Source organism: Penicillium angulare, assembly GCF_028827245.1.
Source record: "Penicillium angulare strain IBT 27051 chromosome Unknown utg000009l_segment0_segment0, whole genome shotgun sequence".
Classification (NCBI taxonomy): Eukaryota; Fungi; Ascomycota; class Eurotiomycetes; order Eurotiales; family Aspergillaceae; genus Penicillium; species Penicillium angulare.
The window spans coordinates 409,230-435,818 of record NW_026623168.1 but is presented as its reverse complement, the minus strand read 5'-3'; the positions used below and the strand labels follow the sequence as shown (position 1 = coordinate 435,818).

Here is a 26,589-nt window from a genome sequence, read left to right as displayed (position 1 = left end):
GGTTGTGTAAAATGTATGTTCTCATGATATTATAATAAGAGCACACTATATAAAATCCATCATGAATCATCTCATGCCGACCGAATCAACCAAGTCATCAATCCGAGATATAACATGAACTCATCACACGCAGTCTGGACTTTTGGAATAGCATAAAACAATCGGTCATTGGGTATAAGAGAGACGGATCCAGGTAGTTTTAGCCTGAAATCCTGGAACATGCGACCGTATAAATAGGAAATATATAGGAGAGAAGAATAGGAAATAGAAGAAAGAAAAGATGATTGATGGAAACAAAGCAGATGTCACCTCAAGAGAAGACACGATGAACTAATAGGCTCATGTTCTGCATTTATTAAACATTTCCAATTAATTCCGTATTGGAATTAGATGTTTACTCGTGCAGAGTGGTGGTGTGCTCCTCCTGGTAGTTCTCACGCTGCTCATCCTCAGAAGAGGAGTTGGGGTTACCCTTCTCCATATCCTCAGGATGACCGAGATCACCGAAGCCGTACTCAAGAGCCTTCTCTTCGACCTGCTCATCGGTGAGCTTGGGGAGCTCTCTGGCAGCCTTGACGTAGCTGATCTTCTCGCAGAAGCCCTTGGCGAAGATGATGTCGATTTCCTCCAGACTGCGACCAGCGGTCTCGGGGTAGAAGAGGTACATGATGGGGATGAAGACGGCGTTCCACGCAGCGAAGAAAAGGTAAGTACCCCATCCGATACGGGCGACCATGACAGGAGTAATCATGACAACAGTGAAGTTGAAAATCCAGTTAGAGCAGGTGGAGACAGCGTTGGCCTTGGCACGGGTACGGATAGGCGAGATCTCAGCAGGGTACAACCATGGGAGAGGAAGAATGGTGGCACCGAAGAAAGCGATGTACAGGAACAGACCGAAGACGGCACCCTTGGCAGGTCCAGCACCGCCGGGAATGAGACAGGCGAAGACGATGATCATGGAAACACATTGTCCGGACATACCGACAAGGAAAAGCTTGCGACGACCGATCTTCTCAATGAAGAACCAGGAGAATGTGGCGAAGATGGCGTAGACGATCATGTTCACACCGGAGATAATCAGGGCAAGGGTGGTATCCATACCAAGGGAGTTCTCCATAAGCACAGGCAGGTAGTAGATGACAGCATTGCAACCAGATAGCTGCTGAGCAATTTGAGAGGAAGATCCGATAAGCATACGACGGAAATGCTGGGTGCGGCCACCAGTGAACAGGTCGGAGTAGCCAGCACCGTTAGCAACACCAGCTGCCTCGATAGATTCAATGACGAGCTGCTTCTGGAGCTGGGTCTCGGGGGCATCGATTTCAGTGCCAGCCAGGGCAGCAAGAGCGTACTCACCCTCGTGGACCTTACCGCGAGAGATCAGGTAACGAGGAGAGTCAGGCATGTAGAACATACCGATCACAATGACGAGACCGAAGACGATCTGGAAAGCGATGGGGAAACGCCATGTGAGATCGGCAGGTCCGTAAGAAGCACCGAAATCAATCCAGTAGGCAATAGCCGTACCGATGGCAATCACACCACCCTCGATACAGATAAGCAGACCACGGTTGCTGGTACGGGAGCACTCAGCCTGGTAAGTGGGGATAGTAGAGGTGTTCATGCCGTTACCGACACCAGTAATGATACGGCCGATCATGAATTGCAGGAGGGGAATGTGATCGGCGAAAGAGGTGACTTGGATAACGACACCAAGGATCATAACGGCGCCACCGGCGATAATCATCCAACGACGACCAATAGCATCAGCAGTGAAAAGGGCGAACATGGCACCGAATAAACATCCGGCTTCGTAGACAGCGGTGATCAAGGCTTGCATGACGGAACCCTGAGTACCAGCCTCCTTGGTAACAGTGAAGACATCGTCGAAGGGAGTAGCGTTAATGATACCAGACATAACACCCTGATCGTAACCGAACAACAAGAAACCCATAGTGGCGATAGTAGAAACGGTCAGGGAAAGCTTCCTGCCGGACATACCAGCGTAAGAAGGAGACGACATGGTGAAGGTTGTTGATAATGATATGTCGACAAAAAGTAATAAGTATTATCCACCCAAGACTAGATCAATAGATCTTTCAAGTTCTCTACCGCCCCTATTGTAGTATATAATAAGTGGGACAGTAGGGCCGACTGAAGCGAGGGGTAAAACTAGGTCGGTGGGGTGGGAAATGTCGAAAGAAGCCTGAGCATAGACAAGAAAGATAAAAAAGAAATCAACCCCGGGGGGAGGGAAAGGGGGATTATTTGAATGTCTCGAGACACTCCAACAATACATACGGAAGTGGCAAGGAGATGCATCGTGGGGCCTGCATGTTCTCCATCCTTTTTTCCCCGTGGTCTCGCTCTCTTTTTTTTTTTTTTTCGCGCAATGACGAAGGAAAACAGAAAAATACAAAAAAATAAAATAAAATAAAATAAAAACGGAAACTCTCGTTGGGTTCCAAACCGAGTGCGTATCCGATTTCCAATGTTCGGCTCCACTCACACCCAACTGTGGGCGTTAACTGGGTCCGCTCCGGTGGAGTCAAGCTTCCGGATGCATCAATAATAATGAATTAAGCATTGCGAGTAATCCACCAGTGCGCGGCGGAAGTTTGGTGTCCCTGATGACATCAGAGCCGAAGATGAATGGAAAATGGAAAAAAAGAAGAAAATTATTAACTCTGTCGGGCTGAATTTTCATGTACTTTGATGGATACTGTGGATAGATGTCACTGTTTGACACAAAGTAAATGGATGAGGCATAAAATGTCGAACCATACAGTCTAGAAATTGTGGTTCTCTTTCAAACTTAATGTTATTCTGTCCCTTTTCAAGTACGGAGTACAGTGGACACTAATCTTATAACATGCAATCACATCCATCGAGGTTAGATTTTAATCGGGTCTACAACGAGACACGAAAATGCCTTCTGCCGCTCCCGTTTCCCTTTCTCCAGAGTCCAGAGTCCCTCGGTACCAGATCTGGGGCCATAAGGTAACTAATTGCTTTGTTCGATCTATACTCCGTACTACGGAACAAATTATCAATCGGATGTGGTTTCATCCGGGCTTCGGTGCTTCGGTCAACTCCCGGCCTAGACGCACGGCCATAGAATCCACAACGTACTCGATGGATTATCCGAGAGAGTACATTCGGGGTTAGTATATATGGTTTAGTGCTGATAGATGCATGAGGTGTTAGGCGGTGGTCATGTCGCTAAGATAAAGAGATCTTATAGGCTCATCTATATCTCGTGACGAGGTGGCTTAGATTTTTCAACTGTGATCGAGTCTAACGGCTTCAATGAGGGGAAGGGAAAGAGGGGTCTTTTCTTACATACATGCACGAGTTACTTGATATCGGTACTACTCCGATATATACTCCATATATGTACAATGTAACGAGTGTGAGTGGTTATAGAGGCAAAATTCTCGGGATGAAAACTTCGCGGCTTCGGGATCCCGTCACCGTACTTCCCGAACGAGGGACTCCGAGCAGGGAGTGGGGGAGGATGATGCAAGAATGCGCCGTGCGCGAACTAGCGTCCTCACAAGCGGATCAGTGGATCCATCATGGACCCACTCCTCGATCGTCATATCCCTGTTTACCGGTCGCAGACGAGAGGGGTTGGAAAGGAAAGTAATAATGAAAATACAAAAGTAAAACAAAAATAAATAGTGAAAATTGAAATCTCTGTCCTACTTGACGCGAGCTAGTGTGGCTGGCCTTTTTGTGCTCCTTGCTCCTTACCTAACAGTACGAACCTGGGGAGTGTGGGTTAAGCCACTTAATAGACTATTAATTAATAGAGCACAAGCCCCTGTGCACATGTAAGTACTATAGTTAATCGTAATCGCGATATTCAAATTCAAATAGGCAGCTATACCGAGTTCCTCGTGTCAAACATCCCTTCATTGAGGTTAACCACGATGTTCAAGTTCTTCCCGTCTTTCTGCAACCGTCGGGCCAAGCCTTCATAGTGGACAAGCCAAGGCAAACTAGATCTCCCAAGCTCCGGCGGTAAACATTCTGGATGTTTATTCTTATTTCTGATCAGAGACATCTGTTTCAGTGCTGTTGCAATGTTTTCGTTGGAATTTCCATTCTATGTACATACTGGACTTGTACATCTATCTATGCAGGACGGTCGCTCTACTTACTATTCGTAGCAAACAATTACTACCGTACTAGTATTTACAGTATCCACGTCTCTCATTAACGAATAATCTTTCAGTCAACTTTTGTAGCCTAGTCATGAGGATGCGCGAAGTTCATTTACAACTCATATGATTCGTTGAAGGTTGACCCACGTCGCTCGAGTGGTCCAACCATAGAAGTTCTCTGAAAATCAAAACGAAAAAAACGAAAAATTGAAAAAAAAAATTCCAATATTCAACAACTTGAATCAAGAAACCTGCATCAGGCCCGCCCGATGATGTAGTAGAACCACTTTTTTTTTCGGCCGCATCGAAACATTCTCGAAGCGAGGGTATCACAGCTGGTTCAGATAAAAACTCTTCTTTGGATATCATTTGAAAGGAAAAGAAAAGTGTCAATTTGTTTTTTTTTCCACGAGAACCTCATGACACGAGAAGCGACGAAAACGCGGGGGATAATGTTTAACCACTCGAGGCTCAACTAGAGCGACTAGCGACCGCGGCGTATAGTCCGAAATTACATTGCGCGTCGTTTAATCTCCCATTGCCGATGGAGAAAGACTGGTCTACTGGACTGGACCTCTCTCTGGACGATGATTGGAACAATGAACAGCCTGGGGCCAGGATGATACAGCCTACTTGACTGTCTCCATGTCTAGGATTTTCCCCAGTCTATTCTCCTCTCTCCTCTCTCTCCTCCCCATTCCTTCGATCGTCCATGCACGACGCCCTGGCCCCCAGATCCCCAGCGGGTTTTTGTAAATACATACGTATACTTCTACTTGTAGAAAAGATTGAGGGTACCTGGGAGCCCATGACGCGGAAATCATGATCAAAAACAAGATTCTTCGTTCTGGCCGTGACCCGCTGGGACGATCCCGGGCCGACGTCATTTCATCCCAACACCGCGGCTGTCATGAATGAACAAAGGAAACTCTGCCGTGGTTCAGCCGGAGAGAAAGTATATAATTTAATTTATTTAATTTTATTTAATTTTTGTCACATTTAATCAATTCATTGGATCGTACAAGATCTTTGTGATTGCCAGGCCTTAGGATACCGAATACCCGGGTTAACGAAGCTGTTTTGTTCGGCCGAACTGAACAAGGCTGACAGCGGATTGCAGCCTGAGTGGCATAACTGGTATTCCTAACCCTTACACTTCCAGGTACGGTATAACCTTGGTTTCTCGAGGGGCAAACGCCACAGCCGTAATGTTGGCTGCTTTATCCGGTCCGGAGAAGAAGGGACTCAGACTCGGATTGACACGCGGGAGAATAAGGGATGAGGCTCCCCTTGTTAAGTTAACCACGAGGCAATGAATGGGGTTCTCCGTTCAAGTTCTCCATCCTAACCGAGCAAAGCTGGAGAAGAGCGGAGACCGAGGAGAGTGATTACGCGTCGGATGCCTCGGAAGACACCGGCATTGACGGAAAAATCTTTTCAAGCTGTCTTTACTACATAGATATGTTTGGAGTTGTGGCTTGATGAGATACCGATGTAGAAACTTTGGTCGGATTCGTAGGTTTGCTTTTCCATCTACTTGTATACTGGTTCAAGTTAGGATTTGGATGGTTTCTGGACGAGAGCTTAAATTGATCGACGGTGGCGTCTGTCAGCCAAGAGATGATTTGCGAGTTCACGAAGAAAAGAACTTTCTATGAACCGTTCTACAGGATGGTGTTGGGATCCATCCATACCAGTAGAATAATGTGTTTCTGGGATTGGGAGGAAGTAAAACTTTCATTTTGTAGATTGCCTTTGTTTTGATCCATGGGTTTGCGGTCGGGGGCAAGCAATGTTTGAACATCGCCTAGGTGATTTTTGCCCCGGCCCCAACTCAAAATTGAGACTTGAAGGATCTGATTCAAGTTTTAAGTGGGACATTCAAGTTCTATCTGCCAACTGGTTGATGAAGGATTTGTGAATGTGCGGCCTGAGGCACCGATATTTATTGCTGCCTCAGGCTCTATTCCATGTTCATGTTAACTAATACCAGCTTACTTCAAGAAATACTTTGAGTTACTGAAGAAAACTCTACTTGATACATTCCTTACTATTTACGGCAGGTTCTGATAGTACATTCCAGTATATTTGAAAGCATTACTGGGAATTCATCAAAATGTTAAATTGTGATCTTGGATTTTGGCGAAAACTGGAAGCCTGAATATATATATACAAGTGTCGGCCGGGAGTAGTAGGCACAGGCATGTCCTGCAAGATCGAACTTGAATTGCGGTTGGTACTTTGATCCATCTCGTTCAAGTTCCTTGCGGATTTGTTTAGGTCTTATAGGACGTGATGCTCATGATATTTGATAGAATTTCCTTGTAATAGGCGTTAAAAACTCGAAGGCTTCACATGCCGTGAAAATGCGGGAAACATGAGTTCCGAGTCTGACCGACTTTAATCTGAAGGCCACGGTGATTTTGTTTGATATGAGGAGCTCGTGATGACGGGGCAAAACCATTATTTGGTGAATTGATTTTGAATTGGTGGTTTCGTAGGTATAACAGTGATCTCCAGTTGAGATCAAAGGATCTGGCTGACCGCTTTTCTCAAAAAGCCACCAGGGACATGATCTTTATGAAGGAATCATGTGGATCTGGAGTTGTCTCATACTCCCTATCTTGCAAGTTCGGTACTTCCTGTTCTTAGGGTGGTTTGGGACAGAACTGCAGCTCTTGGGAATTTGAGCACTTAGTTTACACATTCCCCATTTGGATTGAAAGGAATGATCTTGTCGTGAGAATAATTCGCGACTCGCAAGAAAGTTCGAGAGTTGTGTCCCTGTTTATCCCTCACTGGCAGCGGGAAAATTTCCTTGAAAGCGTGCATTTCGTTTGCGTGTTCCGAGCACTACTTGGTCGTAGGCTTGTTGTCGTCAGGTAGAAGAAATCGATTTCATTCAAGTTTTTCACATGGAGCTTAAAATTGTTGAGACCGTGGATACGCTGTGGCAAGAGATGATCACAGAGAGGAAACCCGTGGGCTTTTATACTGACAATAATCAAGTGCAACAGTGAGCGGATAGTAGGCAGCAGCAACAGGAAGTAGGTAGCATGAAGATACAGTCATCCATATGTGAAATCACAGGGCTTCGTAGAATCATACGCAGTAGGCAAGCATTATATTCTTTGGTATCGTGGCGAAATTGACATTTTCAACGTAAGATTGAATATTGAAATGCAGTAGAAAGCGTCACAATCTTTCAGAAAGGTGCCACTCCCTCATAACTGCATTTTGAACCTCAACAGAATAGGTCGATATAGTACTTGTTCTAATGGGTAAATGCAGTATTTGGATCAGCCCGAGTGCCCTGTAAAGTACTCTCCAGTACCATTACCTAAAGAGATTGTCAGCGCATTCTCTACTTACCCTAACTCCCTTGTGTACCTCTTTGCTATAAATACTCACATGCTTTTCCTCTGACAGATTCTCACGATACTCTTTCTGGCGCTCAGAAACCGTCGCCTTTTCTTCTTGGCTTTTTGTTAGCCCAATAGCTCTTGGAATTTGCCCTTCCCAGTACTCTGGTGTCTGGATTGTGACAGCCTGAGTCTCGATTTCAAGTCGACTGGTCTTTGCTTTTTCATGTTTCTCGCATTGTAAACTTGAATAAATAGACGTCCAATGGTACACGTTCTTCAAGTTTCAAATAATTCAACTGGCCTGAAGACTAGTACTGTTTGAAAATTTGATATTCACAATCAACACAATTGCTTTTTTCATAGGACCCGTTTGATAAATTGAGCATCCACGAATTCAGCATAACCCTTCAATATCTCCAAATCATAACCTTTCACGTTAACAAACTCTTCTCGCGCTCGAAGATCCCTCCACGCAACAAGTTCAACATACTCCTCCTTATCACGATTCACATCCACCTTCCAACCATTCAGAACTTTCGCATCAGTAGCACCATCAAACCCAGAACGCACCTTAGTAACTTTATCAGCGAAGCTCTCCTTCTCATCCTCACCCATAGAAAACCTCATAACTTCCAAAACACCTTGGCCAATATCCAGATCCAGATCGAGATTTAGATCCTCAATTAAAAAATCGTAATGCGCCATCCACTGAAACTCAAAATACTTCGACATAACCTTCACCCGTTCCTTCCACGAGCTTGATCCATGCATACCTCTTTAATGCGACTCAAACCTCTCCCACTGTCCTAAGAGGTAAATGAAAGATGGATCCTCGACTTGTTCAAAAAAGTAAAATTTGTGGTAGGTGAATTCATGAAGGCCGTTTTGGACTTCTGTAAGTCGGGTTTGAAGCTCCGGGTCTTTGATTGTGTAGGATGGTTTTAGCTTCAGGAGACCTATTTCGGAGATTGGCATTTTGAATAGTACGGATGGTCTGGGGTTAGGCGTATCTTTATGATGGAATATTTGGATTTACCTTGAGGCTTGTGTTTATTATATTAACCTCGATCTCATCGGATTTTGGTTTGGGCTGTGATGTCATTTTGTGGAGTATACAGGGTTATGATCTTGAGCTTGGCGTAAGCATCATGATGCAGGGTTGGTTTGAAGTGTTATAGTTGTAGATAAGATCGAAAAGCTTGTTATATGAAAGAGACGGATCGGTTTGTATTATGATAGTCACCATTAAAAATGGGTTGATTGGTTTTCTTCTGAATGATGGAGTAATGATTTTGTTTGGACCCTGAAAATATGTACTATTATTCTCATTTTCTTAGTTATCGTACCGTTCATTTGTCTGGTGTCTATATGCGCTGCCTATGTAAAACTGCCATCAACTTTGGGTTTAGATTGATGCCCTGGCAGGGTTATCCCTGTTATCCTGGATATGGATCAGCCTAGATTATCTGGTAGGCTGACCGGGATATCGTTGAGAGGGCTGGGCAATTTATTGGACCAGCTCTAGATTGTTAATGTCAGTATTATTAGTTTTCTAAAAGCGATTATTATAAGCGACCGCTAGAGCATATAGGAGAAGCCATCAAATTGCCGACCGGCGATTAATCCTGCAAACGTGAAGTTATTGAAGAGGTAGAAGGAGCCAGTGTTCAGCGATGTTGTAGTACCATGGCGCAGAATTTGCGAGTCATATCATGCGTGGATGTCATTCTTCTCCGATGTGGACTGGCAACGATGTCGCCTGCTGACCCTACTGGATCCTTCTGTTCGCGCATCAGCTTCAGGGGAAACTGTTCATCGCAGCGGAAAGAGTCGGAAAAAAAAAGAGGGACGTTGGAGGCCTGCTGTTTCTGTGTCGACAAGGCGTACCAGATGGCGCGAACTCCGCGGAAGAGTCTCAGTTGAGACTAAGTATGATTAGATCGTATTCAAACTTTGCATTTCCTGTATACGAGACGTGGGGCTCGGCTTTGGCGCAGGTAGTGGGTAGTGGGTCGTGGGTCTTCTAATGCACACCGTATGTTCCACCGCGTGAGAGTCATGTCGGGCGCCTGAGTAAGTTGTTGAGCGTTGAGCGTTGAGAGGTGCAGGATCGCGGGATGGATTTTGTGTTGTAGAGGATTGCACTAGATCAGAAAAAGGATTAAGATTAGTCCTTAGTCCATGGTTGACTTTGGATGAACCAGTGGATGTGCTTTTTTCTAGATGTTGTGGACGCTTATCGCATGTTTCACCCTATGACCCTTTTTTAGGGCTGTCTGCGCAGGTGTTTGATAACACGGTGGTAGGAACGCGGAAGGTCATGGTGGTCAGCAAGTGGTCCCGGAGGTGCCGGGGTGATCAAAAACGGATGGCCTAAGCTTTGGCACTGTGGAGTCTTTAATTCTATGGGTTGAGGTGCAATTTCCAAAGGATCGGTCAATCTCCCGCCACAGTCAGCAAGTGCAATTTAATTTCGCTTGTGTCGGGATCCGATTAGTGGCCAGCTTGGGGCTTGCGGGCGTATTTCTTCCCCTGAATCTGAATCATGTTCGCTTGGGAGGCTGTTGCCCAGGTGTGCTAGTCATCCGTAGCTCGGAGTCAGAGCGAGAGTGATTGTTCACAATGATTTTCATGAGCTCCCGCGATCGACAGCAGAAATGACACGGAGGTTGCTGTAGATATACTTCCGTGGATGGATGGTTGAAGATCTGTGATCGGACAAAATCCATGGTAATGATTTTCTTTCCCCCTCGCAGGTTTGTTCGTTTTGATCGTGTCTCTGACATCAATTGCCATATGTTGATGGAATGTTTGCTTTCCCCCTGGCGTCACGGGGTTTCCCCAGTGTCCATGTACGCGGGTAGATGCACAACATTAAAGATGCTTCCCCTTGCATTTGAATGCGAAAGAACCGTCACCACGTCGAAAGACTTTCAAATTTTGTGATGGAATTTTTTGCTGCTGTACTCCGTATCTTGGAACCCATTTTTCCCCTTTCCGCCGCTAAGAGTACACAGACTGTGTCTGGCCCCGCCGATCGCAGTGAACTAGATGTAGAGTGGGATCGGGGCGAGACTGAGAGGGTCCAGGGGGAAAGAAAACAATGGATCGGCAGATAAGAGAAAGGGTTCCTTGCAGGTAGATTTAGTATGTGGGGACCATAGTAAATCTACTTATCAGGTACTTCCATCTTGTCTTAAATGCAAGTGTATGGCATTGACCAATCACAACCCAGACATGTGGTCGTTCCTTCCTTATTTTGTTGCATTAATTTTACTCTCGCTCTTTCCTGAAGTGTACAGCTCTTGCCTCGTGTACACACTTCACTCGTTACATTCCTTCTTCTTCTTCTTCTTCTTCTCTTTCTCTTCTTCATCTCATCTTCTCAATTCACACTCGTTATTTTCTTCCTCTGGGGTTGTTGTTTTCCTCTTATCGAAACTCTTGCACTTTTCTGTGCCGTCGACCCTCTCGTTCCCGCTACTCCGCATGGGGATCCGCCAAGTCTGTCCCTGAGATTCTCGTGTCTTTTTTCCCCCTCGATCCACGGACCTTGTGTCTCGGAGAAAAAAAATTAATATTCCTTTTTTACTTTTTAATCTTCTTCTTTCCCTCCCCCTCCCCTCTCTGTTCTACCCCCCAACCTCCTCTCCCATTCCCTCGTTTTCTAGAGTTGTGTGCATATCAACGGGAGATGCAATGAGGTTGTCACTCCGAGTCGGTTTAGCTACCGCGCTGATCATTTTCACACTCGCCCTGATCAACCGGCAACTCCACTCAGTTGGCCGCGACCCTCAATCGTTCTGGCATTTTGATACCACCTCGTTCCGCGCCGCTCTTCGTCCACAGTCCGGATTGTCACAGGATCCCTTGCACCGAAAATGGGGAAGTGGAACCAGACACGAGAGTGGCTTGTCGTTCCGGCTTACCAACATCGAAGTTCCAAATGAGGGCGTTTTGGTTATGGGCAAATTGCGCGACGAAGATACCGCATGGGCCTCTGCCGAACTCGCTGAGTATGTGTCTCACTTTTTCTCTCGCTAGATTTCTTTCTGTGTCCCCCCTCGAAGATGTCTTACTATCTCGGTGCCTATGATTATGTGGATATGGGCCTTTCCCGTTCAGGGGCGCTACCAGAGAGATTGCGACTCGGCATCTCGGCGGAGCCCTCGTCTCCCCCCAACAAAAAAAAAATAAAAAAAGAGCTAAGAAAGAAAAGAAGAAATTTACTGACGCGAATTCCCCACAGATGGCGCAATTACATTTACACCGTCGACGATACCAATGCCCCGACGCATACTCCGAAAAACAAAGGTCGCGAAGCTTTGCCTTATCTCCAATACATTGTCGATCACTACGATGATCTCCCCGCAATCATTGTTTTCTTGCACCCTCATCGCGACGGCTGGCCAGCCGGCTGGCACACCGATACCCAGGACAACAGCAATGTGGATTCCGTGCGGGCCCTTCAACGCGACTTTGTCCAAGAACAGGGCTTCGTTAACCTCCGCTGTCAATTGAACCCCGGTTGCCCAGAAGAGATTCGACCTTTCCGATCACCCCCGAAGCCAGGCGACACCGGTGAAAAACATTATGCCGCTGCCTGGAAAGAATTGTTCGGCAACAACAATGTTCCTGATACTATCGCGGCTCCATGCTGCTCGCAATTCGCCGTCTCTAGGGACCAAGTGCTGAAACGCCCGCTTTCCGATTACAAGCGCATGTACAACTGGGTCCTGAATAACGACTTGGCTGATACAGTGACCTCCAACATTATGGAGTACTCATGGCACATCATTTTCGGACAAGCGCCAGTCTTGTGAGTTGATTCCGACTGCATCCTCCGCAATTCATCGTCTTTACTAATGATTATTCTCAGCTGCCCCGATACCTTCCAGTGCTATGCTGACGTCTACGGCGAGGAAGTCTTCGCCATTTAATTTTACGTCTCCCTCAACTAACATTTCCACCTTCTCCACCTTCGACTTTTACTCTTCTACCTTTCTCTTCCCCCTTTTAACCTTACCCATTGTATTTTCTCACGCCTTTCTTCTTTACATTTTTTTTTCTCTCCCCACATTATTTATTCCTTACGCCTTCCTTTGTATTATTTTCAAGGATTTCACTTCATTATGGCGAAGGGAACGATGAACCGCGCCAATGCACATTTTTATGACTTGCTTCACTGTCTATTCGTTTGGGAGCAATGTACATGGAGTTTGAGATATCGGACGCGATCGCGTCATTGCATAGCTCTACGGGCATCGATCAGCATTTGATTGTACTGATGCACTGAGAGCCGGACTCGGGGAATGGGTTGCTGTTTGCCTTTGCTGTACATGCATAAATTATGATGCAAAAATCAATAACGATTTTACCGTCCCGAATTTCACAGAACGAGATATTCCACAAATAAAAAGTCTATCCAATTATCCAGTTGATTAACTGTCATCAGCTGTTTTCAACTCTATATCAACAAATCACTTCATTAGATCCATTACGCCCCTCGCTGCATCCCACCGATAAACAGGCCCATATCCAACATTATAATGATAATAATTATTCGTTCCAGCAGGTACAACAGCCTTCCGAAACGTAATATTAATCCGTCCCCGCACCGCATCACCAGCTCGTCCTCTTTTCTTCGGAATACTATGCAACCAATTCGACTGCGTCTCTCCCCGCATAACAACCATATCCCCCGACCCAAGCGGCATTTTAATCTGCTGACTCCCAGACCCATCCCGCAGTCCTGCAGGGTTCTGCATCTGCATTGGCATCTGTATACTCCCACATGTCCGCGCCTGCGACATCGTCCCGCCCAATTGAGAATGCGTCGTACCTGTCCCACAAAATACACTTTTCCCATGAGACACCGATCCTCCTTTACCGGATACACTTGGTGTTCCGCTCGTACCCTGAGGAGGTTTATGTTTCATTTGAAACTCCCTTTCTCCGCCTAATGATAATGACGCTATGTTCGGGTTATCACCTAGGAATCGCTCATCGTCCGAATGAAATGATATACTATCTTCGCCGCTGGCGTAATAGTTTACTAGACAGAAATTGTAGGTGGAGCCGGTTGCGCTTTCGACGCTTTGGCGGAGGTGTTCTAGGCAGTGTGGGATTGGGCGTGGGGGGATGGTGTATTTTGTTTGTGAGGTGAGTTGAGTTTGTGTGGTTATTAGGATTTTGTTGTTTGTGGGTGATTCAGTGTCGAGTTGGGTTTTTTCTTCCGCTCTTGAGGTAGATGTAGATGTAGAGGTAGATTCAACAAAACGAGACGAATCATCAACGCCAAAAACGGTCGTATACCTCGGCGTATTTATCTGTGTTTCTATCCCCCCTCTTTTGATTTGGTATTGGACCCTGTAAAAAGGGAGTTCGTTTCGCAAGAACTTGAATAGTTCATTTGCTGTTGTGCGCGTGATATACGGTTGGAAATATAGTAGGTCCAGGTGTGGTTGGTTGGTTATGCATCGGCCTTCTCGGGCTGGGGTGCCGTGTGTTAGAGAGATAGAGATGTGGGAGGGTAGTTGGGGGATTGGAATTGGGTAGGTTGGATGGGTGCTTGGTGGTTGTTCGGGCTCTGGTGGAGTTGGGGTGGATGTTTCTGATTGTGCTTCTTCGTTGGAGGGTTTGGCTCGTTTAGGTGGTGCGGGTGGTGAGATTGGTTTGAAGAATGTGTCTAGGGTTCGTTTTGCCATGTTGTGCAGTGGCTTTGAGAGGGTAGTGTAGGGTGTTATGTGAGGATTGGATGCGACGCGTTCTAGACACGAAAATAAGAAGATCGAAGGTGAGGCTTGTGGTTGTGATGTCATGCCGGGCGGGTCGGTACGATCTGATCTATGACTTCCCGATTTGGAAGTGTGATGGATTCGACAGACGAGCATCTCAAGGGTTATTCCATGCTATTGCCACGATATCAACACAAAAGCCATCATGTTACGCACAGCACCTTGAATGCTTACGCCGGTAACTGAATCAAAATTTGCGGTTGAACTGTACTAGCCGGCGACGACTCTTGTCATCTCTAAGTAGACAGAAGTAAATTCCTTATTTTCGTTGTTTTAATATGATTTTCACAAACTCTATAATGATGCCTGGTGAGTCAGACGTGGAGCATATTAGCAATAAAGCACAAAGGAACATCACGTTCATCTCTTGCATAGTACTATTCCATTTAAGCAGTACTATCCCATATTGATCCAATCTTCCCAATCTTCCAGGGTCAATCCCGTTATGTGCTCGCAACGGTCAACGGGAGTAGAGAAGGGTAAGAGTAACTTCACCGTAGAGCGGTGGCCGTTATCCCTTGCGCACATTAATGCGGTTCTTCTCGTTTGATCACACTGCGACAGATCCGATCCCTTCAAGAGGCAGGAGACAACCTCATTGAATCCTTGCGCCGCTGCATAATGTAATGGCGTTTTCGAAAATTTATCACGCACTTTCGGACTACTTCCACTCTCAACTAGTAAAGCAACTATGTCCAGTTTGTCACATTCACTTGCCAAATGTAGAGCCACCTTGCCAAACTCCCCTGGGATGTCTGTGTAAACTCCGCGCTCAACCAAAAACTTCACAGCAAGCCAGCACCTTGCCTGAGCAAGATCAGCGAGAGATTTTTCGAGTAACAATAGAGAAGACCCGTAGTCCAGATGAGAATCAGTAGAAAATGTGATAAGATAATCTATCAATGTGTGCTCCAATTGCGAGCTCTGTCGAGAAAGGACAATGTGGAGAGGAGTGACGCGGTCCATATTAGCCAAATTCAACTTGCCACCTGCATTCAGGAGGCATCTCATCAAGACCAGTCTGTCTATTTCGACGGCAATTTCAGAGTTCATATCTAGATAAAAAGCCATTACAACCTTATGAAGCGCCGTATTGCCGTTTTTATCACACAGATTGACGTTGGCCCCAGCAGAGACAACCGCTTTAACGGCTTCCAATCGGCCTAGCTTTGTAAGCGTATGAAGCACTGTTGTCCCATTGTGATCTGGCGTGTCGATGATCGCACCCGCAGCAAACAGGCATTTTAACAATTCTAGATCGTTTCTTTGACCAGCCATATGCAGAGGCGTTTTGCCATTGCTGCTGTTTTCCAAATTTACCGAGGCGCCGATTTCGATGAGTTTTTTTTACCAAGCTAAGAGAGCTCACTTGAATGGCTACATGAAAGGCTGTTTCGCCCGACTTGTTGGGCAGATTTGGGTCAACGCCATGACGAATGAGTTGCTTTATCAGCGTGGGTTGCTTTGTTGTGCGAAGTCGAGGCGAGGCTGTCAATCGTAGCGATAAATGAAGGGCCGTGTTGCCAGTCTGAAAGTCAGAAATGTTGGCATTGGCACCTGATTCTAGAATCCTTTCTGCCATAGCCCAATTTTTCTCGCTTGAGACGCAGACAATAAGTAAAGGGCCTCTATGTTTGTCTTTCAATTTCTCGGGAAAGGTATCGACGTAGAATGTTGAAGTCCCGTGATTGATCACTCTGTCCTCTGGGTACAGTAGTTTATCAATTTTCAAAAGAAGAATAAATGTTTGAACGAGATTTAGAAGGAGTGCACGTCTTAAGGCTGCCCCGAGAGCAAACCGTGCTTCCCTTGCTGCAACATCGTTCATTCTGCGTAGTAACCTGAGAGTAACTTCGTGCCTTTCTCTTTGCCCTAGGCTCTTATCTACCACCACAATGAACAGTGCCTGGGCCCACGCAAGGCGAAAGCTTGGGATGTCAAGTAGCATTTCGGCCCATTTGTGGGTGCTACCGTCATTAATCAACGGAGCAACATAATAATTTGTCGGCAGATATGGGTTGACTAGTGGTCTAGCGTTTAAAAAGTACAAGAACAAGGCATAATGTTTCTCATTCATTGTCCAAGCCAGTTCTGGTCCACTGACGCAGAAAATATCCGAAAGCCAGGAAAGAACTGACGCATGGTTTCGCGCATACGCAATAGCGCCCTGTGAAGAAGACTGAGTTTGTAGCTTCCAATGTCGGGTTAAAGACAGGGAGTCATCTTCCATGAACTTGGAAAAAAGGGACCACATTTTGGTCTCTTCTGTTCTTAGATCGCTCAGATGTAATGCCCAATTCTCTTTAGCATAAACGAGAAATGCAAAATTTGGCGTCCTAACTTCGGTATTGAACCCTGGAGAGCGCGATCCCCCAAATGATTCTGAAGCTGTTTTCTCCAGTTCGCGAAATTTGATGCCTGGAGAATGCCCCATCCAAGACGATAGTACATGTCGCGCCGTTCTATGAACTCGTGGGTTTTTGGAGAGGGAAGATGTGCCGAAATAAAGGGGATCCACAATGGCTTTATCAACTTTGATTAACTGGGCGTTGAAGTTTGAGAAATTCAAGTATGTCAAACATAAAAAGCCAATGTGCTTATCAATACTTTTGCCCTCAAATCTTGCACTCTCTCGATGTTCAGTGTGAAATAAATGGTCTTTGACGCTTTGGTGAATATAGTGAATGGTATGTTCCTCGTCATCGATGAATGTCAAGCCAAAGCAACCTCGGACAACTCGGTTCATGTCGTTGACTAGTCTCTTACTGTCAAGAGATGTGTCGTCAATGGAAATGCTTAGAATTTCTCTATACTCCGCAACGGTAAGAGGCCGCTTCAAAACACCACAGTATCGAAGCAAATCCATTGCTTTGGAATAATTCTTCCCCTGCTGAATACGGCTTATCTTGGAATCAAAAAGCTCGGTCAAGCCAGGTGGGAGATGGTTTAGCGCTTCAAGTATCTCCTCGTCGCTGTTTTGCTCGCACAAGTCTCTGATGCACAAGCCAGCCCAAAGAAACCTAGATAAATGCTTTGAAATTAGATATGTTTCGACTTAGTCACGCGAAGTGTACTTACATCCCCTGGGAGCCGACGCGTAGAACGTCAGCGATTGTTGTAACGATTGTTGGATCCCCTAGAACCAGCAAGCCTTCCTCCAGACAGTCATCGAGAGTTGCAGTGATGTATCGATCAATATCAATGTTGAGCTTGCCTTCGTCGATAACAATGCGCTGCTGTGGTTTAGTCCACTTGAATAAATTATCCTCTAGCTCAGGTCGACCGGCGCATATAATTTTGAACATGACATCCTCTTGCTGAACAAGCGCTTTCAGAGCTCGAGAGACTTCACGGATTTGGTCTGATTGGCATTCATCCAGACCGTCGAGAACGATAAAATAGGTTCCGTCCATGGGAAGCTTAGAGAGTAGAAAATGAACAGTCTCATCTGTGTCAAGGTTCTGACTCTCATCGTGGATAGAAAGCAGATCTTCATGGCTACTCCTCTCGATCAACGAGTCGAGTATTTGACGGGTAATGCTACCAATAATGTTTTTTGCCAACAGTGATTCTGCATTCTCGGTTAAGCAAAAGAAATGAGAAACAAAATCCCTCTTACGGCACGTGGTATGTAGATACGACACCACACTGGACATCACAACAGACTTTCCCATGCCCATCGTTCCCGCACACCAAATAATCGATTTCAGAGAACATTGGAACCATTCAACGAACGCGGGCTCGTGGACTATCCATTGGGCTGTTAAGTGGACTCGCTGCTTCAGAATTCGTTTCCAGGGTAGAATATGGTCGACAGGAGAGAGGTTTTGTCGGATTTTGATTTTCAAGGAGGCACTTTCCCGTTTTGACCTATTCAATTGCCATTGTTTTGCCTCTTCCTGTTGCTGAGAAGACTTCTTGATAAAGCTCAAGGCAGATGATCTGAACAATGAGCTCTCTTGGCTCTCAAATTCTACCAGCTGTTTCGTCTCCTGGTTGGCTTGGTTCAAGGCGAGAGATATCTGATCGTCTATCTGGGCCCTGGCTGACTTGAGTGTATCCAAAAATTGCTTGAACTCGGACTCGAAGGGATTCCAAATGGAAGAAATAGTTTGGAGAGCTACTCCTCGCCGTGACACTTCGATAAGCTTGATACACAGCTCGACTACCACGGCGTAATATTCACATAATGCGTGTTGGAGGCCAGTATGTCCATGGTATAGCTGCCCAAATTGCTGAATGGTCGGGCAAACCAGGCCAATATCTTTGAGGAGGTTGGTAACCTTGTCGAAATAGGATGCTATATTGCTTGCGACTGTTATAGCAGTCTTAATTCCTCCCCATATTAGCGCTGCGACTTTCGGATTTGAGCTGATGAATGTTTCCACGGCGCCCGCGAATTGTTGCGTGGCGCTTAGAAAAGTACATAGTCGTGGAGCGACGCTTCTTCTTGTCTTGATAGCTTTTTCAGCATCAAGTTGGGCCACAAAGAATGCAACACCCCCGGCATCTGGGACTGCTGTAATAGTTTGGAGCTTTTGTTTCTCTTCCGTTGTCAGAACGTCTTGAAACTTGGTTAAAGCTCGGTTAAGACATTCTGTAGGATCGTCGACTTCAAGTTGCTGGCGTTGCTTTCCTTTTTGCGATGATTGGAGGGCCATATGAGTAAACGGGGGTCGCAAATTAAGCAGTCCAAGTCACAATAGCACTTCTGGCTAGGTCAGAAGAACAGGGAAGAGTTGAACTGTTGTCATCCTCAGACGTTATGCGGGGCAGTGCTTGCGTAGCGTCTATAGGGATATTCCTATTGGACGAACTCCACAGCCGCACTTACAGTGTTAGAGGAGTCAACACAGTGGGATATTTGTATGTTTGCTTTTTGGGGCTTTGCCACGCTTCACTTGCCTTGCTTTTGTAGGCAGCTGGGTCGTTCAGAGTTTAGACAAATCCAATAAAGCCACGGCTAATGATAAGCCCTGAAATCAACTGACAATGTTGCTTGCATTTTGACTGGATTAGCGCGTACTCTTTCCAAGGCTCTCATGGTACAGACTGTGACTCGGGGCCTTGGATCGTATATAAGCCATGGGATGCCCGCCAAATAGGTGCTTTGCATGTATTGAATTTTGATTATCGTAGTATTTATATTGAATTTTCAATGCTGTTCAGTAAACATGGGTAAACTGCTGAAGAGCATCGCTTAACTGTCCAAAAACTCCATCATACCAACCTGCGAACTCCTTCCACTCATCCGCAGGCAGAGTCATTTTCGTCAACTGCAACCAACCACCAACAATGAGATCTGCGTAATTAGGCTTTTGTCCCAAAATAAAGAGACCAGAAGGATCCTTCTTCAACAAATCCGCTAACCCCTCCAATGCCTTATGAAACGAAGCTTTCGTCTTCTCTCTAGCTTCCCCTTCAACCAAAAATGAATCCCAAGACGGCACACCAGCTCTCCTAACAAATTCCGCCTTCACATCCTCCTCATCCGAAGGATCAAACATATACCCACCAATCATTAGCACACAATGCGCGCTAAACACATTGTCAACATTGGTATTAAACCGAACATATTCCCCATATTCCCCCTCCGCGTGCTCTGACAAGGGCGCCGGAAAATCGAACTCAGGTGTATATGTGTACTCCAGCTTTTGGGCTGGGAATAGATCCCCCGAACCAGTGTCGGGATATGTTCGCTGCAGGTGGATGGCGATGTCAATCGTGTCGCCGATTATGGAGTTTGTGCTTGAGTCCGTGAGAAGAGGTAATGTGTAGAAGTCTGATCCGTCGGCGAACTTGCGACCGGGCGCGATGCCGAGTCGTTTACGTGTTTCGGGGATTTGAAGCAGGGGAATCCATTCTGTTTTATGAGGGAGTGCCTTGAAGTTTAGGGCGAGACGGGACTTCCATGGGTTTGGAGCTGTGTTTGTTGTGTTGAATGGAGCTCGAAATGCGATGTCGTAGAGGGTGATTGTGGGTGATGAGGACATTTTGGAATTGGGATTGGTGAGTGTTTGGAATGATATGCTGGTGTCTGTTGTCATAAGTGGCTGTTTGATAAGTACTGCTTTTGTGCATGGGTCAATGGCCCTTTTATATGTCGAGCTTGAGGTCTTGAGAGCTCGATTTGCTTGAGTGGAGACTTGGTCTGTGATCATGATGAGGCAGAGTTTAGGCATCATGAGTCACGCTGTGTCAATGTGGGGGCGGCGCGACGTGTGTCCGTTTAGGGACGGCGCTAGGCTGATATGGGTTAGCGTGAAGTCTATTCGGGTTGATCTATTTGATCTGACGAAGTAAATCTCCCAGTTTGCTATGAAAAAGGAGTGCTTACATGGTTATTTTGAATAAGGTGATGACCATTTTTATGCTTATATTCAAGTACTAAACTCTGCCTATGAAAAGTGTGGCGATGGCTTCATATTGTCCCGATTTGGAAGTAAAATTAGTTTCGGATACTATATCCATCTCTCTTCCAGTCAATGAAACAATCCACTATACAGTATCCACTTCCAAGGTCATGGTCAAGTTCTTCATTTTCGGTCATATCCCTCGTATCTACTGCACCACAAACTGCGTCTTATGCGACTTATACAGAGTACTGCTATCCAAAACCTCACCAGTGGAAGAGCGAATGAAATCAATCTGCAGGTTCTGCTCATCCAGCAGCTTCAGCGTAGCGTAGCTCCAATCATCCGCATATGCAAACTCAGTATAAGAAGGCTCGTCTCCGACACTCGAAAGACCTTCAATGTTACCAGCACCTCCAGCAATGATATACATAGGAGCCTTGGGATCTGTCAAATTGGCAGCATCAACAGTCCCATTGTAAATGGGGGTGAAACGTTGGGAGTTGTGAACATGTCCAAACACTCCAAGATCTACGCCGTAGGTATAGAATAGTTCCTCGAATGCATCCTGGCATGAATCGCAGATATTGTCTGAACCACCGGTTGAGTACCACGGACGGTGGCCAGCGACAATAACCCAGGGGGTAACGGTGCGATCAACACTTGCAAGATCGGCTGTTAGGAACTCAAGTTGTTGGCCCTGGCTACCGAAGGGGCCACTGTCAAGCTTGGCTGATCCATCGGTTCCGTCGGGTGCATCGGTGAAGTCGGTTTCGGTGTTGATCATCACGACGTGGGCCATGCCGTATTCGAAGGAATACCAGAATGGAGGCAGGGCTAGGCTGCGAGCCTTGCTGGCAAGCGCTTGTGCTGTGGTATTTGTGGAAGATGAATCGAAAGGAGAAGGCATGGTTTTATCGAAGCGATGCAGGAAATCGGTAAAGTTCTTCTGACCTTCTGGGCACAGTTCAAGGATGTATGGGATTTCCGAGCAGTCCGCTTCATGGTTACCGGGGCTGGCCATGTAGAGCTTTCGTCCGGCAATGGGTGCCAACTGGTCGTAGAATTGTTCTAGGATAGACTGGTAGGCTTCTGTGCCGTCGAAAAGGTTCTGCAGCTTGAGATACCAGTCATCTGCGTAGCCGAAATCACCGGGGTGGATGACAATTTCGTAGTCGTCGACTGTATCGGCGAGGCGACCGATGGTGCTGTGGTTAAGTGATGGCTCTATGTTGGGGATGGTGTCTCTCTTCGTGGTGCTAGAAGAGACGGTGAAGCCATCAGTGCCGTAAACACCAAGGTCAATGACAACGTCCATGCTGAAAGGAGTCTTGTCACCTGGGGTACGGGGGCTCAGGAAGTGATCCACTGTGGAATTTGTTGACACAATCTTGTAGTAGTAAGTGGTGGCTGCTGTGAGATCACTCAGGATTACGACATTGGACCATGTCCGCGAAGTGGCATATGTGGTTGAGCCAGTGGAGCAAGTTTGAGAGCTCAAATCGTCCGCTGATGTACCGTACTCCACACAGCTCTGGTTCAGTTGTTCATAAGTATTCCAACCAACAGAGACGGCTAAAGAATGTTAGATCACGCAAACTCGGTGCAATTTATTAAGAGTACTTACAATCAGGGCCGTACACTGCCAAGCGTTGTTGAACAGGAGTTGTCAAGTCATCTGGAAGAGCTGGGTAACTGATACTAGCAAGAGCACCAGCCGCCAGGACTGGCAGAGACTTGATGAAAGAGAAAGATCCAACCATAATGAATGATCCAGGTGTCAGCCTTAAGTTGTACCGCCCAATGGCTTAGCTGTAGACTTATCATGATAAACATGCCGATCAGCTACCTTTTATATTAAGACTACATTCTTCACGTCTTATCAAGCGGCATAGAAAGGGAATAGTCATCCCCTCTTGGCCTGCAGATCAAGCAGATCAAATAGACCAATCGATCTGAATAGGCAACCCACGCCGGACTCTACATACGACTGCAGATCGAAAACTCCCCGCCATTCTCATCTTGGTAAACACTCCGATCTGTTCCTAGTTTGGGCTTCGCTTATGGACACGATTAAGCTTTCGGGCATCGGAGAAAGAAATCCTACCGAAGCACACGTGGAGCGTGCGGAGGCTATGAATCGTTCACTGTTAGTGGGTTTATTGTTCCTTGTACGGATGCTTGAATAATACCGAGGCTATGATTTGACAGTTTACGCAACATGCAATAACTTCCAAGGCTGTTTAATTATTTTAATCAATATGGCGTACTTGCATGCCGACTTCTGCAGGAACTAACTTTCAACGGTCTTCACGCTATTCCCGTTCCTGCTTCAACTCCGCGAATGAAAAACTCCATTCTACCGCAATCCGACGGATTCACCGAGTAATTCCCTCAGTCTCTCCAATTCGAACCACATATTTGTTACTGCCGAAGCGTTTCCGGCGAAGAGATCTTCTAATACCCCTTGAAGCCCGCCTAATTCGCTCGGTCGGACTTTATAAGGATGACCCGAGAACCAGCCTTGCGCCAAGCCCCGACCGAGGACTGCAAGAAAGATAGCGCCAAACTCGATGCTTTCAATTGCTTTCCCTTCTGCGGGGGGTTTGTCAACTGTTCCTACGATTTTCATGTTGATTGTAATATCTGCAGGTGGTTTGTATTCCTGGTGCCTTGTAATTCTTTGATATTGCCAGGTGTTGATAATACAGCTCCGAGATTCAAGTTCTGGTAATGCCCTTCTCACTGATTGCATCATACTAGGCCCAGTGGATTCGTTTACCGCTAGAGGCGTCTTTTGATTTTCGCGCGAATGGCCTCGTCGCCTTCACGATAATCGATGATGTGTCGCCCTTGTTGCGGTCGATCAAGGTCTCAACGAAGGAGCTGCCTTTCCAGCGAAGACGATGAGGGGTTGGATATTCGAGAGCTTGGCAGGTTCGATCACGAATGCACCATCTTTTTCGATGATCAGTGGCGTATTACGTGTTTGGTTGATCTCGAATGGGCTTGCTCCATACCTATTCAAGAGGTAGATACCATTGACGGCAGAATATGATACTCTTCGAAAGGAATCTGTGACAATCATGAGTGTTGAAGAGACAGAAAAAACCCACGGCTCGCTTTTGGGGGATGCTGGGAAAATACCGCGATTGTCGGAGGTTATGGAACAGGCATGCGCGAAATGAACATTTTGGTACACATTAGCCCTCTCCACCCCAACAGGCCTTTTTACCTTGCTCTATAACCCCATTCAGCCCCTTTTGTCCGATCATATCTATGAGGAGATTGATCGAGTCATGCATTTTACTGGGGAAGAGATGCGGGCAAATTTGTCGGTATCAAGCTCGCTGATTAGAAGAAATATGACTCTGATCTTCGACAAGCTTTCGAGGCATGCAGCTCTCCATGACCACTCTGATAAATAATGCTCAATTGCGAAGAAAGTGTGAACCACCAATTGTATCACATGCATTGATCTAAATAGCTGCGACTCTGAATATTCACATGGTTGAAGTTATCATCGAACAGATATTTTGTTCTGACAGGTATGATACACATCTCGAAGATATTCCTTTACCAGTCCATGATTCCATCATGCACAACAATCTTTCCAACTGATTCATCTCTCTCTCCTTCAACCACACTGCGGAGTATTCTCCCCCAGCACTCGGATGCTTAGCTCCCATTTCAAGAGCCTTCTCAGGTACACCACCCAAATTGGTTGCCAAAAAGCCAGGCCCAACACTCCACACCTTAACACCATCTGCCTTCAACTTATTATTCCAGTCCAACATCAGCATGTTAAGAGCAATCTTGCTACAGCGATATCCGATAACCTCGAAATCGCCTTTCGGTTTAGGCCATCCAGCCGGTTGAGGTGGAGTGGGAAAATATGACTGGGCAGCTTTGTTAATTTGCGAAAGACCAGCCACGAAAATGAGGCGCGGGTCGTTTGATTTTAAAAGAAGTGGAACGAATGTATTTGTCATTACATGCGTGCCTGCAACATTCACATCATAAGCGTTGGTGAAGCTTTCGCGAAGTGAGACTTTCCCAGCAAGGTGGGGGATGTCGAAATTTGCGCCTGATGAGCGTTAGACAACAAATTAAATTTTCTGGTTGAGGAGAAATCTTACCGGCATTGTTGATGAGTGCATCGATATATCCTGGTCCGGATTGAACTGTCTTAAATGCTGCTTCGATGGACTCGTCGCTTGTTAGGTCGACTTGGAGAGGTTCGACCTCGTTGGTTGCATCGGGACATTCCTTGTTGAGTTTTTGGATAGCCGTCTTAGCATTGTCTAGAGATCGACTTCCCATGAATACATGGTAGGGTTTCTTCGATTCGAAGAAGGCTTTCACTGTCTCGTAGCCAATTCCACCGTTTCCTCCGGTGACGAGAACGATCTTGCGGGCGGCCATTGTGGAATTCGTGATTTTGTATTGAATAATGAATATTGAATACTTTGTATTTACTTATGCTTTGAAATGCACATAATTTGCTCATTTTATATTGAAAATTTCTGGCACTAATCCATTATTCATGACAAACCTATAACCAAACGCCGATACATCCGTTGCAACAATCCGCGCGGGAGGCTAAATCGTGGCGCCGGAGATTAACTTTTACCCCGGGATTAACCCGGCTTTTGACGTATGGCTTGACAGGTGCGATAGTCTAACCAGTTAGAATTGGAAAATAAAGACAGATCAAAATTTTTTAAGCATATCTTCTAAACTACGGATTATTCATACGGTAATCGGCGCACTGGTCGCTAGTTGCGGCATTTGGATTCGAAATTCGCTACTTAACTCCGCAATCTAGATCACCATCAATAGATTTATTCTCGGGGAAGATAAAGGTACGATCTCTGAGGGTCAAGGTTGGACTACCTTATCATGAGTAAATACCAAAATGATGCATAGCCTCGGTTAGTTGAAATGCGCTAGTTGATTTAGTTGAAATGCGCCCCTCATTTCTAACATGGAACGTTGACATTACCATTTGAACCCGTATCAACTCCAAGATTTCGCACATACAGTCCAAAGCGAACACTCTGTACTTTACAGATATTTAAACTAGTCAATATACGGAACTATAATCTCAGTCCTATCGAAAATGGCACCTACTCTCGAATTCGCATTCAGGCTTGAAGTCGATCTAGCCGAAGCGCTCGACTTTGGCAACACTCCAGCTGGTGATAGACGTTTTATTCCAATCAACGGTGGACGTGCCGAAGGGCCTAAGCTAAACGCTACGATTCTACCTGGTGGAGGCGATTGGAACGTCCTCCGAGAAGATGGTGTCGGGCATGTATTTGCCAAATATACTATTAAATCAGACGATGGAGTCTTGATCAGTGTCACCAATGAAGGATGGATCCCTAAATTTCGGAAAAGGTCTCCTGGGGACCCGGAAGATGGAGCTGAGGGTAAATCTGGTATGGTGCCTGAGGAGAAGTGGTACGCGAGGACAAATCCACGATTTGAGGTTCAAGATGGTCCGCATAATTGGTTAAATCGGACGTTGTTTGTGGGAGAGTTGCATAAACCGGAGATACCATTTCATGTTACTATTGATGTTTACTCTGTTGAATGAGTATATGCAAATTTTCCTGTGATTCACCAACGAAATTTTAATTTATTTAATTGTCCAAGTACTAGTATAAATATTGGAGCCTTGGGTACCCGGGTTCAGGGTGGATTCTTGCCAAGATCATGAATGGATACTACTATATGTTGGGGACCTCAAGATGGGCTCTGGATAATTGTTTATAATATTTGCAAATTGACTTTTTGGTGATTACAAACATAGAAATGAATAAATGCAGTAGTAAAGAGTAAATGTGGTTGTTATAGATCGTTTTGTACAATTCTGCGGCTTAAAAGTGTATTACGT

General features: G+C 45.8%; 10 protein-coding genes across 10 annotated transcripts; 2 read left to right on the top strand and 8 right to left on the bottom strand.

Annotated features, from left to right (window-relative positions):
- Positions 1-394: 394 nt before the first annotated feature.
- On the bottom strand, positions 395-2,026 carry N7478_011718 (putative MFS monosaccharide transporter; the record flags this gene model as incomplete). The annotated part of the gene is made up of 1 exon (XM_056927932.1): positions 395-2,026. The coding sequence occupies one exon, from the start codon at positions 2,024-2,026 to the stop codon at positions 395-397; it is 1,632 nt and encodes a 543-aa protein (XP_056773659.1).
- Positions 2,027-7,894: 5,868 nt separating this feature from the next.
- On the bottom strand, positions 7,895-8,512 carry N7478_011717 (uncharacterized protein; the record flags this gene model as incomplete). Its single annotated transcript, XM_056927931.1, has 2 exons — positions 7,895-8,294; positions 8,340-8,512. The coding sequence occupies 2 exons, from the start codon at positions 8,510-8,512 to the stop codon at positions 7,895-7,897; spliced, it is 573 nt and encodes a 190-aa protein (XP_056773658.1).
- A 2,724-nt stretch (positions 8,513-11,236) lies between these two features.
- On the top strand, positions 11,237-12,477 carry N7478_011716 (DUF3431 domain-containing protein; the record flags this gene model as incomplete). Its single annotated transcript, XM_056927930.1, has 3 exons — positions 11,237-11,553; positions 11,787-12,356; positions 12,417-12,477. 3 exons carry the CDS (start codon positions 11,237-11,239, stop codon positions 12,475-12,477), a joined length of 948 nt encoding a protein of 315 aa, XP_056773657.1.
- A 540-nt stretch (positions 12,478-13,017) lies between these two features.
- N7478_011715 (alpha-ketoglutarate-dependent dioxygenase AlkB family protein) lies at positions 13,018-14,244 on the bottom strand (the record flags this gene model as incomplete). The annotated part of the gene is made up of 1 exon (XM_056927929.1): positions 13,018-14,244. One exon carries the CDS (start codon positions 14,242-14,244, stop codon positions 13,018-13,020), a length of 1,227 nt encoding a protein of 408 aa, XP_056773656.1.
- A 486-nt stretch (positions 14,245-14,730) lies between these two features.
- On the bottom strand, positions 14,731-18,995 carry N7478_011714 (ankyrin repeat domain-containing protein; the record flags this gene model as incomplete). Its single annotated transcript, XM_056927928.1, has 3 exons — positions 14,731-15,587; positions 15,655-17,354; positions 17,413-18,995. 3 exons carry the CDS (start codon positions 18,993-18,995, stop codon positions 14,731-14,733), a joined length of 4,140 nt encoding a protein of 1,379 aa, XP_056773655.1.
- A 504-nt stretch (positions 18,996-19,499) lies between these two features.
- N7478_011713 (uncharacterized protein) lies at positions 19,500-20,327 on the bottom strand (the record flags this gene model as incomplete). The annotated part of the gene is made up of 1 exon (XM_056927927.1): positions 19,500-20,327. One exon carries the CDS (start codon positions 20,325-20,327, stop codon positions 19,500-19,502), a length of 828 nt encoding a protein of 275 aa, XP_056773654.1.
- Positions 20,328-20,895: 568 nt separating this feature from the next.
- Positions 20,896-22,450, bottom strand: N7478_011712 (purple acid phosphatase family protein; the record flags this gene model as incomplete). Its single annotated transcript, XM_056927926.1, has 2 exons — positions 20,896-22,262; positions 22,315-22,450. The coding sequence occupies 2 exons, from the start codon at positions 22,448-22,450 to the stop codon at positions 20,896-20,898; spliced, it is 1,503 nt and encodes a 500-aa protein (XP_056773653.1).
- Positions 22,451-23,046: 596 nt separating this feature from the next.
- On the bottom strand, positions 23,047-23,319 carry N7478_011711 (uncharacterized protein; the record flags this gene model as incomplete). The annotated part of the gene is made up of 1 exon (XM_056927925.1): positions 23,047-23,319. One exon carries the CDS (start codon positions 23,317-23,319, stop codon positions 23,047-23,049), a length of 273 nt encoding a protein of 90 aa, XP_056773652.1.
- Positions 23,320-23,553: 234 nt separating this feature from the next.
- On the bottom strand, positions 23,554-25,112 carry N7478_011710 (uncharacterized protein; the record flags this gene model as incomplete). The annotated part of the gene is made up of 3 exons (XM_056927924.1): positions 23,554-23,707; positions 24,291-24,774; positions 24,827-25,112. 3 exons carry the CDS (start codon positions 25,110-25,112, stop codon positions 23,554-23,556), a joined length of 924 nt encoding a protein of 307 aa, XP_056773651.1.
- Positions 25,113-25,809: 697 nt separating this feature from the next.
- N7478_011709 (DUF3237 domain-containing protein) lies at positions 25,810-26,289 on the top strand (the record flags this gene model as incomplete). The annotated part of the gene is made up of 1 exon (XM_056927923.1): positions 25,810-26,289. One exon carries the CDS (start codon positions 25,810-25,812, stop codon positions 26,287-26,289), a length of 480 nt encoding a protein of 159 aa, XP_056773650.1.
- Positions 26,290-26,589: the final 300 nt, after the last annotated feature.